General features: G+C 39.3%; 1 protein-coding gene across 7 annotated transcripts in view; it reads left to right on the forward strand.

The window, feature by feature from the left end:
• tenm4 (teneurin transmembrane protein 4) overlaps window positions 1-14,368 on the forward strand; it is a 158,938-nt gene that overhangs the window by 74,623 nt on the left and 69,947 nt on the right. For 3 of the 7 annotated variants that reach the window (XM_067595260.1, XM_067595261.1, XM_067595264.1), the window contains 6 exons: window positions 1,796-1,870; window positions 2,108-2,206; window positions 3,112-3,347; window positions 9,753-9,917; window positions 11,958-12,172; window positions 13,379-13,589. In XM_067595260.1, coding sequence (XP_067451361.1) covers window positions 1,796-1,870; window positions 2,108-2,206; window positions 3,112-3,347; window positions 9,753-9,917; window positions 11,958-12,172; window positions 13,379-13,589 — 1,001 coding nt within the window. Of the gene's footprint in view, window positions 1-1,795; window positions 1,871-2,107; window positions 2,207-3,111; window positions 3,348-6,644; window positions 9,442-9,752; window positions 9,918-11,957; window positions 12,173-13,378; window positions 13,590-14,368 lie in introns of those variants that run through there. The other 4 variants (XM_067595262.1, XM_067595263.1, XM_067595265.1 and 1 more) reach the window with 2 other exon arrangements.

The raw sequence follows: 14,368 nt of genomic DNA on the forward strand, positions 1-14,368 counted from the left end.
ATATTGGCATCTGTAAGACTGAGCTTGAGCTGGTGCCATTGAACACAGCTTTTCATGCTATCTGCTCCATATTAAATTACTGCATTGCTAACAGGGAGCAAAACAATAAAATGGGAAATATCCTGCTAGGGGCAAAGGCCTACATTTGTGACGAACATGATTTTGTGGCAAACAAGAGAAAAGTGCTGCTTTTGGGTCTTTGTCTGTTGTTAGCATTCCTAACGCTATTGAGTTTAAACAGCAGAGTAATTATAATCACATTGGATAAAACAGTTCTTGCAAAATTATATTCAGGCTCCTGTGAGCAGGCTTCATAGCTCCTCCACTTCAGCACTGAGTTTTATTTATTTTTAATCAGCATTCAGTTCTCTAGCACATATCTCAATAGGAGGCCCCTGTGTGAAGTAGATCTGTCAAGCGTTATTGTAACAAAGGGAATATCTGTGGTTATTTCTTTGGCTTTTCCTATTGCAAGGTAGTATGAAATCAAGAATAGCAGAGCAGAATTATCTCAGCCCTCCTAATGATCACATTACTCTCTTTGCAGTAGAAAATCTCTCCAAACAAAGCCTGACTTCTCAGTGTGACCAGTTCTCCTGCTGAGAAAATTTAAATTAAAAGCTGTTAGGGATAAAAAAAGATTTATTTTCTTTATTTAGATGATTTAATTATTGAAAAATGTTAGACCACACCGCCTATAGTGTATATTTTGCAATAAATGAAACTGTTGTAGACAGGAGAATAGCTAATAGCTAATTTGGCATGGCCAAACAGCCAGTGATGAACAGAATTACTGTCTCTTCCTCAGGTTTTTGTGAGACGGTTCAGTCAACAGGAAAATGAGCATCTATTTCAGCTGGCAGGACAGTTAGTGGTATAATGAATGATTGCACATCACCCAGCTCCAAAGTTAATCCTGCACAGGTATTCCCTGTGGAACAGGAAACATATGGTGAGGAGAGTCTATCTGCAACAGGCAATAGAAGAAACGCATGTGTAGTCTTCATGACCTACTGCTTTTGAAAAAAAAAAATCAACTATTTAAGTTTCAATAATGAAATTGGAACCATTAATAATATCCACACAGACAGAAAGATTAAATGTCACTTTTACTTAGTTAATAGTATTACAATAGCCATCTCTCATCAGTTTGTGAAATTTAATGGCCCTGATAAATTCTACAGTGGTAGATTATACTCCGCTCTTTTCACTGGAGAGAAGCCAGCAGTTGGTTGGCCCTACGCAGCCTCACCATTTTCTTTAGAGCTTGTGCCAGGCGTTTCTCTCTCTTCATTAAAAGTTGCATTCTTCTCCAGAACACGAGTTTGAGAGAAACCATGAGCAGACTTCACTACCGGCCTCAGAGGGGCAGGGATCAAAAACAAGGCTTTTCTCTTGTACCACTGAATGTGTTCAGCCTGCCCATTGCATGTGGACAGTTCATTTCTCCATTGCATTGCTGCAGTATTTCCTTGTGGAACAGAGCGGTCATGGAGGGAGTTCAGCATGAGAGAAATGAGACATGCGCCTCAAGAAAATGTGTTGGCTTGTTTTTTTTTGTGTGTGTGTGTGTTTTTTGTTTTGGAGTGTTGTGATCATTAAATTAAAACATCTTTACTTAAGGATATTATCCAATGTGAAAACTATGAAACTGTAGTGACAAGCAGATTTGTTATTAAAATGAAATTCAGATTTTAAAAAAGTGTTTTTTTACTTGTCTGAAATAAGTGTTAGAAACCCTTCAGGTTCTTATTTGTAAGTGATGCATTGTTTTCTTCCAATCACAACCTTAAAGGAGCCAGAATACTCTAATGTTTATCAGAGAAGAGCAAGAGGCTTGCAGAGAAGGGCAGGGCTCGTACAAAACCAGGTATGGCAGTGCCCAAACGAGGGGAACGAGAGAGCTAGATGTCATTTGTCTCGCACTTTGGTAGAAGTAGTTCCATAAGGGCCTTGGTTTCTTTGTCCCACATTGTCTGTCTCGATCTCCATTTGTCAGTTGTTGTTGTTGATGTTGCTTGGTGATCACATACTGTATTGGCATTTCTGTGTTTCTTGCATGCACATCTCACACTAGCTTCATATCCATCTTCCCACCTGTGTGTAGAAACATAGCAAAGCAGACATTCCTAGAGACTTTACAGGACAACGTCATTGAGATGGACATTCTGGCATCGGCTCGCCACGATGCCTCGTACAACGACGGGTATGTTGCATGTTTGCTATCTGGCTCGCACATGTCAGAATCTGCTTTGCCATGAAAACAATTATGACGCCTGCACTATTTTTCCCTCAAACATCCTCTGTTTGAAATGCCGTCAATCATCAGTGTATGTCTCCTGCAGGGCCAGAATCTGTCCCTTCCCTGTTTAATACAACTAACAATTTGCATTAAGTCACATTGTTGGGTTGTATTCTTTTTGATTAATGTTAAACATGACCGCTTTATGAATGACACTTGCCGGTGTTATTTCCTATTGCTGGAATAGGATATGTCAGAGATTTGTCCTGATATTTATAAATAAAATATGGTCTCAGTGACTTTCCACATCATACATTGTAATGTGACATTCAATCACGTTCATGTCTCCGTCAGTCGAGAGCTTCTTGTAAACTTGTCAGTAAAACGGCCTTGACAACAGTGTCGCTGCCACTGACTCTCTGATGGGCTGATCATACGGCTCTTGGACATGCAGCGTTACACGTGTTTTCTTAGATAGCCAGCCGTGTTTTTCAAGGGCGAATAAATGTGTTCAACTCAATGCTGCAGCTGTATATACTGTATCTCTCCTCTGGATAGCCTTGACACATAGTTACAGGGAATTACTCTTCACCGTGCTGGCATGAATACGTAAACAAGAGTCAGCTGTGCTCACTAGTCCTATAAATTGGATTTAGTATTGATTAGCAGTTTCAACTGAGCAAAACCCAGTATGCTTTCGTATTCTCACTTATACAGCAGAAGGTTAACTGTAGTAAAATTATTGAATGCGCCTGGAAATAGAATTACTTACCAGTGGAAGGGACTGCACTTGGTTAGACAGTAACCTACAGTATGATGAAAGATGGATGTGTTCTGTTGAGACCAACAAGAGAATATGTTTTTTCCAGGCACTTCCTGTTCAAACCAGGAGGAACATCACCAATGTATTGCACAACATCACCAGGATACCCTTTGACCTCTAGCACGGTGTACTCACCTCCCCCACGCCCTCTGCCTCGAAACACCTTCTCTCGACCTGCCTTCAGCCTGAAGAAACCCTATAAGCATTGCAACTGGAAATGTGCTGCTCTCAGTGCCATCCTCATCTCAGTAACACTGCTGTTCCTGTTGGCCTACTTCATTGGTGAGTCACCTCTGACGCTCCTACGCACCAGGGAGGGCACTTCTACCTATCCTCTCCCCCCCCAAATCCCACCCCTCACTTAACTGCAGACACAGGATGAGTCTATGCTCCATTGTGTTTCCTCTATCATCCGTTTTAATAGTGTTGAATCTGCACCCTGCGCCTTATATGAGCACAGTTATATAGGGACTCACAGATTGAGTCCTCGCCCACACACCTTGTCTGAAATAACATTATCATTCATAGATTGGGTTGACTGAATCTGCAAAGATGGGCAATCTGGTTTCTTGCTCTTGTGAATAGGTCAGATAGGGAATGAATTAAAAAGACATCAGCCATCACATGAGAGAGGACTGCACATTTAGAATATTCATCTTATTTGATTTAAGATTACCTGACCATCATACCTAGGTCCCAGCTGCAGGACTATCAGCTGTGATATCTGCATTACAGTATTAAATCAGTTCTTGTCTTTTTGACTGCTGTCAGTCCCTAAGGGAATGACATTCATATCTGATAATACAGTGTCTCATTTATCTGTGTGATCTACTGCATATACAAGACTGTTTACACAACATTTCTCTAGTAGATGGCAGAAGTTGATAAAGACACAAACAAGAAAAACCAAAAAGGGTTGGAATTACATGTAAGTGGATTCTTCTAGTCATTGCTGTGATGTTGTGTGTCCTTATTTCTCAGAGATCACATATTAAAATGTCCCCAACTCTGTGTTTTTACTCGGATTTTATGCTAGTTATCACTGCTCATGAGAGGTTACCAAGGTCTTCTTCTGTTTATTCCAAGCAAGCTGTTGCATTGCCAGTAATGTAAAATTCAACACTTCTTGAGTAGCAGAGATTTCTTCACAAAAACTCTTCCCAACACCTGTTGTTTAGAACAACATTTTAATCAGCTGGAGGTTGAATCACTGCTGTTAAATGAATCTGTGATTGCATAGCACAATACACATTTATTTGTAAGGGAATATTTGTTATCATCACTTTAAAGCAAATGGATGCAATGAAGATTCATTGGTTTGCAGCAACCAACAATAACATCTGCAGTAACAGTGTGGTCAGGTAGAGACGGGGTGCGAAAGAGCGAGGATTGTGGGTAAGTCAAAGGTCTAGGAAAATTAGGGGATAGTTTGGGGGTAGAGGTAAAGTAAGTACACCATATGTTGACTGAATTGGTGCTATTGGTTAAGACTGAGGATCAGCATATGATGAACAAGACCAGAGTAGGGTGACAATGCAAAAATATTTTTAAGGAATGAGGATTTAGAGGCATGGCTCCTGCAGTGCATTGAAGGGAAAGAAGACAGGTAAGGATCTTTGAAATGTAATGTCAAATGATTATGTCTGAGGTCTGGATTTAAATATTGTTGAATATTCTTGTTGCCTAGACTGGCAGACAATTCCAGGGATGTAGTGGCCTACATGAAAAAGTGAGCAATACCTTTTTGATTCAAGTAATGGAAATTCTGTCTGGTCCGTTGTTATAAATTCAAATAAGGGTTTGATATACAGTTCTATCTCATATATTTTATCATATAATATACATTTGATTGGCTGTGAATACCTGTTTAACATATAAATGGTTACACTGTTGAATTCAGTCTCGCACAGAAAAAGAAATAGTTTTTCAAATAGAAGGATGGTGAGAACATTTTAGTTCATTTGCATGAAGACAAGAAAAGAAAAACCAGATCCTTCTGCATGGTTTTCATCAGTGAGATAAATGAACTCTTCATTGAGGACATTTGTTATAGATATGCATTAAACCCTAACAATCATGAAAGCTATCGTTTCAGCTTCTCCTTGAGGCCAAATTAACTAAAATCTGATAATTCATTTTTTTGTCACCAGAGCCATTTAAATTGTTTCAAAAAGAATCAGCTGGTTTCTGTTCATGGTGATTTATCGACATATGCAGCAGTTTTAAGTCAATGACAGTGGCTGTGAGTTTTGGTGTGGCTTGTTTTTGGCATCAGCAGTGTGGTTTGGCTGTAGGAGTAGAGATGTACTATGTGTATACTGTTTGCTGCTTGTGACCTGGCCAAAAGCCAGAAAGCCCCATCATGCTGATAGTGCTTAATCAGACTGTGTAATTACACCCTGCAAAACTCAGACCATCTCCGGATGCACCACAAGTAAACATTTTGGAGACCAAACCTCATCCTAAGATCGGAATTTCCAATCAAGAACGAGGGCCATATTTAATTAAAGGCTGATGAGAAAATACATTTAATTTCAAGTGCAATTAATTACTGAGGCCTGTAATTGGAAACGCTGGGTGAGATGTCTAATGAACCCAATTACGCCTCATGACAGATGTTTTGACTTGCATTGTGGTTTTTGTGGTTTTATTTTGTCACAGCTTTGCAAATCTGCACATTTTGAAGTGCAAAAAGGTCGGGGGTTTAAGATGGTACTATTTTCTCTGTGGTTGCTTGCTCATTAGCACATTTGTTATATGTTCCTCATTTTAAGGTCATCAGTATCCTCCTGTGTTCACTTCCATTCACCCTGGGTATCTAGTCAAGGACAAAGAGGTTGGGTTCCAGAAAATTTTTCACTGCATGATCATCCAACCCAGAAAAAAGCTTCTCTGCGACACATATTTTACCTGTTTGTAAACTATTTTCAGTATCTAGATTTGTCAATAAGGGTGTTATTCTAAATGGATCTTAAGGAAATGTTCCACTTTTATCTTTTATCATCAATGTTAAATAACTCTCGAAAAATACCTATATATACAGACCAAAAATCTTCTTTTTTTTCTTCTACTCATGCAATGAATTACTTTAATGGCAGAGAAAGAGTAATTATTCTGCTTTCAATGAAACTCTAATTTCCTTTATTTAATTCTACAATACCCATAATTCACTGCAAACCAGACAATGTGTAATTTTCTATTACTGGGGAACATCAGTTGAAACAATGAACATCCCCATATCATTGCTACTAATTAGTGACAATTACCAAGTGCATTAGGCACATATAGCTGCCAAGCATACGGCAATGCACTGCTAGCTGTATATCGTTGCAATTTTATGATTGTACATTCATATCATGTTGGCAATTATGATGTTAATGTGCTGAAGAAAGTACTTTTGTGTTGATTAGCATGTTTCATCCACAAAGCCCAAACCCAGGTCTGACTGTCACCTGTAATGGCAGATGGGGAAGATTGTTGTTGCTTTGATATGGTCAGCACATAGAAATATGGATACTGATTGGCTGTAATAGACAGAGAGTTGTTAGACTTTGTGCCTCATATTGATCATTTCTGTAATTTTTAATTGTTACTGAGTGATGCATCACACTACCCAGAATCACCAAACAATGATAAAAGATTATCAGCTAAGACATAAACTAAACAAAAGCATAAACAAACAAGTTAATTCCACATTACGTTTAATTATTGTTTTTAAGCACTTTGTTTCTAGAGAAATGCAGCATAGGAGTGGTGCTATGTCTCAGTGCTAGAAATTACTTATTTCCAACAACTGTTACAACATAGAAATTTAGAATTTTTGTAATTAAGTTCCTCATGATATGGTTATTGCAAAAATATTTATATTAAATCCAGACATGAAAATAGCTAAATGTCATGGCGTGCAGTGCTAATTTTGACATCTAAAATCCGCTTTTGATATTCCAGTTATGCACCATGTTTACATTTGTTCCTTACATTGCTTGGTTTTGAAGAAATAACACATTTAAGACTTATTAAATTAAGTGTTTTAATAGAGATTAATCAGCCATAGATTAAACATTTTACATCAAAAGCATGTATGGAACTATGTTATATACTCTATTATAGGGTTTGTCTTTTTTAAATGCTCACAGTATTTGATGATTTTGACCAGCGAGATGAGGGGAAAAAAAGGTTCTGCTCATCATAGCTTTCCTTGAAGTGTGCGCTAGTTGAAAAGTGCGCCTCAGATCAGAGGAAAGAAGCACCGGAATGCTGGCAGATGACCCACAGCAATAAGTGCTGACTTCCTCAGATTGACTAAGAAGTCTTCTACTACAGTACCTCTGTTCCCTAATTGGCACATGGCGTGACCCAACTTCCTGCCAAGAGATAAGCGAAAGGAGGGCACAACATGTGCTCAGGACAAAATGGGCAACGCTACGAAGTACAGTACTCTTGACAGGTCAGTGGCATCGCTGGAACACAGACGCAGCTTGTCTCTGCCAGTGGCCATCTCATTAGAAGTACCTTGTTATTCCCACAACCTGTCTTCATTTTGCAGCCAATTGCAGCAGCCCTCTGAGTGTCATTGCACAGTGTTCGCAAAGTTTGAGAAGTGAACAAAACAAAATCAGGAGGCTCTTCACTGGCTCAGGTCCAATGCTCTGCATATCATAGATACCAAGAAGGCACTGGAGTAAATCTTTGGGTGATGGGAGGGGGAGGGCTCTTCAACCATTTTCCATTAGAGGCCTCAGGGACGGATGGGATGAAGAACGGGGCTCACAAAGACGTGATTACTAGGACACTTGGAACGACACCCTGCCTGGTGACTTTGCAATGGTTCCGCCAGCAACATATACTGACTCTTTTTCCATTTCGCCAGTCAATGTAGAGCTACAAATCAAAAGCAATGTCTTTCTGTAGCTTACAAAATGACAAACAAAGCCATCTGTCTCTTCACTGGTTGTCCTCCACTGACACAGTAATTTCCACAGGCACTGGACGGACACAGAACAGATGCTGGTTTTGCAGCTGAACTTCCATCATCTTATGGAAGTTTTTTATTTGGTTTTCCCTGTTAGCCACACTGTTGCTACCTATCTTTATTCAGAAATCCATATTGATATTTCTGTAAATATGTTGTACTGTTTATCTAGCGTGCACATCCAGTGCTACTTATAGAGATCAAAGTGGGGGAATCGATGTAAACGACCCAACATATACCATCACCAGACACTATAGCTTGGTTTGATCTGCCACTTGTCACATTCATATGGTGGTTTTAGCCAATTTGAAGTTAGTAACTGAATCTGAGCAAGTAAATCTCTCTCTTATTCTTAGGGGATCACCACTGGTTTTGAAGTTTAGAGGTTTTGTAAATCCATTGCTTACTGAAGCAATGTATGGTCTTCTGTTTGTTTTCTTGACTGTTAATCATAGTCAAACATAAATACTATTGATTTCCACAAAGAAGCTGCACAACAGTGATGTGTCATATTTCAGTAATGATAATAATACTAAAAATAATAACATACATAAGTACTAGTTAAGACATAAGACTAGTTAACAAAATTCTCTCTCAAAAAAAAAACAAACAAAAAAAACCACAAACTATGAGTCCATTTGAATTTAGTTTTTGTTCACTTGTTAATTGGCAAGTTGATCTAAGTGAATTAAGTAGGCAGCGACTGTGCTTTTGAACCAAAGAAAATAAACTGTAAGTGTGATCAAACTATGAATTAATATATGAAAACTTCAGCTATTATAAGTTGTCATAATTTACACTTGTGTGTCAGTGGTATAATAATAAGGCCGTTAGATCCTTCAGTCTCAATAACAAATCCTTTTTTTTTTTTCTTTTCTGTTTGTTCAAGTAATGACAGACACAGAAAAGAAGAAAATGAAAACACAGTTGAAGAAAACAACATTGAAAGAACCGTAGAGGTCTCACTTCCAGCTTCGGTCTTTTAAACCTGTCAAATAATTCCACTCTTTATAATTGAATTGCGTGGTTATTTACTTGAGGAGCTTAAGAGAACCAACAAACCAATAAAATAGCTATATCGAGTTTCTAGGCCTTTTCTGCTGACTGTTGACTTCCGAGGTGGCTTTTGCCTTGCTAAGCGCGTCTTGTCCATTCTCTTATTGGTGATCTGTCATGGTCAGCCCCTCCTCCTCTGTCCTGCACTCACTGCCATTGTTCCAAAGGACATTTCTTTTGTCGACCTTGTAAAATATCAGCACGCTTCATCCACTGTGTTCACATTGAAATACCCCTGGTGTCTCCCTGCTGATGCATTTTTTTCCTTTTGTCCCCTAGTTTTGTAGGGGAATGATGGGGTATAGGGGTTGGAAAAAATGACCGTGGTCCATGCCGATGTTAAGTATGGTAAGACAGATGTTGTCCCATGGGGTCAGGATAGCATTCATCTTCTGATCTTACTGCTCAGCACTTTTGAAAAAATGCCATTAACCATTAAACCTTGTATTGTTCTTTATTCTTTGGATCTTCTTCCTGTTCCTCCATCTCACATCTGTCACCTTTGGAAAATAATCAGAAAAACAATCCACTCGGCAATAGTTCCTTTGAAGCTTTGGGGGCCAGTTGGGATTTAATTTACAGAGTAAATTGTTTTGCTTGGATAAAATGCATTTTCGAGTGAGGTTAACATAAATAATGTTTTATGTTTCATCTTTCAGCCATGCATCTTTTTGGATTAAACTGGCACCTGCAACCCATGCAGAGACAGATGTATCAGCTGTCAGAAGACAATACAAGTGGCCTACCTTTTCCTACTGACATGAGCTTGCCACCACTAGGCAACACAGGCTTGGAAATACCTGATCGCAAGGGAAAAGATGACAGTAAGTGCAATTTCTATGAGGATAATGTATTTTTATTCATTGATATTATCAGTTAAATGCAGCAAAAAAAAAAAAAAAAAAAATCAGGATAATCTGAGTGACTGTCAGTTGATTGTTGTACACTGTTGCGTCCACATCAGAAAAGAACAACATTGCACAAAAGAAAAGTTTTTCAAATCTTAAAGTTTACAGATGACATTTTGGAGCTCAAGCAAGTTTGTAATTATTTTGTCGTCCAGTTTCACATTGTGATCGCTCGTCTCCATGGTATGCAAAGGGATCTGCATTGTAATCCTATGAAAGTTGTTGTAAGTGGGAAAGTGTTATTTGTTCCTGGAGGGAGAAAATGGGACAGCTTAAGGGACTGAGTATCCAGGGGCTGGAGGGGGATTAGCCACTCTCTCCCCTTCAGAACGGATGTGATCCTTTCATCTCCTAGCCTGGGCTGCCTTTCCTGGCAGCCAAAGAAAGCATGTGCTCACCCCACGGTACCAACTGCTTGACTCGAGGAAAGTTTGCTCTGTTCCATTCATGAACAAATGGGCCAAGATTTAACAATGTGATTTGCTACTGGCAGACTACAATAGGTAGAAGACGGGGTCATTACCATATAGATGAATCCAGGAGTTGTCTTTTCCATTTAAAAGACAGCAGAAAGTGTGTTTAGCTAACAACAAGCATGACTGCTGCTAAGCTTAGACCCTACATGGCAGCTGTTGCTGATAGGAAATCAATACCCATAGTTTTCTAAATAAGTCTCAATCTGCGGTGCTGTCACCAGTAACAATGATGAGACTTTTTTTAATCAAGGTGGTGCAGATGTGCACAATGCTGAAATTCACTTTTGTTCCCTCCTTCAAAGTCTTGTCTTTTCATCAAAGCATAATTTCGTAGTTTAGCTTGCAGAACAGCAATCATTTATTTAACCATGAGGCCCATTATCACTGGTCTCAGCTTATGATTTATTTAAACAGGCTGATGAGTACACCATTAATGCGCTGCATAAATACACACACACACACACACACCCCAACATGTGGAAAATGAGCCTGTGTATTGTAAAATTATGTAAAGCCAAGATCTGGGAGACAGGGAGTGTGGCTTGTCTACTCTGATAACACCCATTGCCACTGATGGACTTTTGAGAAGACTGCCATCTGCCATGCCACGTGTAACCTAAAGCCGTGTCTGCCACCAAGTCCTGAGGGTAGTGTGTATGGACGTCTGCTTTAGTAGACATGGCTACTGAAATTAGCTCATCTACATGGGCAAACAGATGTTGCCATTTCCACTGAGTCCAATATAAGGTGTATTATCAAGCATATGGACGATTTTTGGCAGTCGATGTGCTTGTACAGGCATCAGAGATCCTTCTCTACGATACTTCTAATTTTCACTTTATTACTTTTACTTCAATTATAACTGTGTTTTATCACAATATTCAAGCCGTTGTATTTTTTAAAAGTATTTTGGTACCATTTGCACACCATATGCCCAATCTTTTAAATCATATTTTCAGAACATTTCATCACTATTTACTTTAATGAACAATCTTTATGAAATATGTTAAAATCATTAAAAAAAAACAACAAACTTACCTTTGTAGCCAGCAACATCAATAAAATTTGCATAGTATGATCCCTGGTTTAATGATAGAATGCTCTGAAATAATTAATGCTACCTGGTATTGAACCATATTTCATCATTTAATTTTAAACCAGATTTTTTTTATTTTGCCATTTCAGCACAATCAGCAACAAACTTTTGACATGACTAGAATTTTGTTCAAGGACGAGACTGTTGCTCTATCGCCATATTTTTACTTTTGTGCTCTCTTTCCTCCACTGGAATTGGGACTGGAATCTCTGGCAATGGTCAAAGGGGTCATTCATTATATTTTTTCTCTAGCTGTCAGGGATGTGATTGAATATCTATGATATGGTCAGACTATCAAGCTTCAGCAGACTGACTCCCTTTGCCCTCCACATGCTGGATTAATGGTGTGATCTCTTTGACCGATTTACTTTGTGTGCAATGCAGGCAAATTGGACAGCTTGTTCCCAGATGACAGCTATATAGATATGGGAGAGATTGACGTGGGGCGCAAGGTCGCTCAGCAAATTCCTCCGGGTATCTTCTGGAGGTCCCAGGTCTTCATTGATCATCCCATGTACCTGAAGTTTAATGTGTCCCTGAGCAAAGATGCCTTAGTGGGAATCTATGGAAGAAGAGGCCTACCTCCATCACACACACAGGTGGGAAATGGGAATGTCACCCATTAATTTAGTTACTATCTACAATACTATTAATAATATTATACTACACTACTATAATATCTATTGTATTTTTTTGTACTTATTAGCTGTATGAAGCAGAGTTAAGTGTGAAATCAACATTTTTGGGAGGGCTTTAATTTTGCATATTACAATATTTTCTGTAACAAATCAGTGTCTGTGATACAAATGTCTTATTTTTGCATTTTGCTACAGACAATAGAAAATAGTAAATGTGAAGCAATTTGCAATCATGTCGGCATAGTATAAGGATTCAGCTTCTTTTTCCATTCTTCCTCTGCCACAGAATATAAATTGGGATATTGTTTTAAAAAATCTATCCAACCATGTAGGAGCGTGTCGTGAATTCAAACCAATTCATAAATCTTTCTATTGTATTATGAATCACTTGCTTCGTTACAGAAAGGATTTATGGCAAATGTCTTTCGGGTTCAATATCATCAGTGAATCACACAAAGATTCAGGGCTCAGGGGCCAAGAAAGGGAGATTTTTCTTTACACTAATTTCCCATCTATGTGCAGCACAGAATCAGATATATCATGTTATTAATCATATCTGACTGCTTGGTTCACAGAGTTTAGATCTCTCTGTAATTGTAACTGTGGTTCGACAAATTGTTCATGGCATGATTTTTGTTTGCATTAATGTCCAATGTGATTTATTTTCCAGTCAAAAGATCATGTTTGTCTCTTTCCTCCATTTTTACTTCAAAGAAAATAATCTAGAGTGGAGTTTTCGAGCTGTGACTGATTACACATAGAGTGGCAGATGAGTCGAGATTCCCTTCCTTATGTAGATGAAAATGAAACGCTGTCTCATTGGTATTCATTGAGTCACTACTGATATGAAGCAAGTCATTGCAGATGTTATTTGGTAAACACTAACTTTTAATTTTATTTTTTTTCCCCCCAGCGTCCCTTTTTTCACTTTAATAGTTTTAAACAAGACTTTTATATAAGATATGTCGACTATGAAATTATCACAGCCCATCCAGCCACGATGTGCCAAGATTTACTCAAACTCCTCTGTAAGGATGTTATTCATGCAGACCAAATGATGCTCTGCTATAAAGAGGGCTGAAAGCACTCAAGTCTCATGTGTCACTCTAATGGCGTGTCTGCGGTTCATCCATCAGTCTTTCTCACTTTCTGTGTGTTTGTCTGCAGTTTGACTTTGTAGAGCTTTTGGATGGGCGGCGGCTCCTGGCCCAGGACATCCATGGTCTGGAGGGGCCTGTGGCTATGCAGCGGAGCCTGGAACCCATCACCACACACTACACAGGCTTTATCCAATACATGGACTCGGGCATCTGGCACCTGGCCATTTACAATGACGGAAAAGAAACTGAAACTGTCTCCTTCCTCACCACCACCATAGGTGAGTGCCCTGGGCATGACCTGCTGCTGAAACCTGTAATAGCAATCCATATAATCCCTATAATACCAACCAGCAGCACTCCACAGCAAACAGCCCAGACTTTGGGTTTTAGGCAGAGACAGCTTTTGGCAGATTTCAATAGCTGAAGAAAGTGCAGGTTAATCAAGGTGAAGTTGAATATTACAAAAATCAGGACATCAGTGCTATCCTGCCATGCCCCTGAGTAGGGCATTGAGAGATCATAATATCCTCATTAGCCTGAGTGTCTTCTGAGCGAATCAGGGGTCCAGCTTCTGGGATCCATTTGCATACAATTCAAAGTATGATTGTACCCTCCTGCTAGTGCCATTTTTGATCATGATTTGTTCCAATTTCCATCTACTTTCCATATATCAAAGTAGGGAAGATATTTCTCTCCTCTGACTAACTCTGTGTGGCACACTGCTGTGTTTCAGACATAAGTCCTTCTTTGTGGAGGTGATTTTGTTTTGTACGCTCCCCTTTGTTCTCCCTAAAGTGCCTTTGATTAGCACTGCTGTATCAAGCAAGGTGTGAGAGGGCCCGAGGTGTCGACTTTCACAGGGATGGCAGCTGGGAGCTGTTCTCACATGCTCTTTAATTAAAAGCTCCTGGGCCAGAGTCCATCTGTGACAGGGGCTGTGCCAGGCAGCAGATCGATGAGAGGCTGTCCTCAACACCAATGTAACATCAAGTGGAGACAGGCAAGAGATGCACTATGCCCCCCCTGCTGTGCCAACAACAGCTGTAATTCAATACTT

Source organism: Thunnus thynnus, chromosome 7, assembly GCF_963924715.1.
Source record: "Thunnus thynnus chromosome 7, fThuThy2.1, whole genome shotgun sequence".
In the NCBI taxonomy this organism is placed as follows: domain Eukaryota; kingdom Metazoa; phylum Chordata; class Actinopteri; order Scombriformes; family Scombridae; genus Thunnus; species Thunnus thynnus.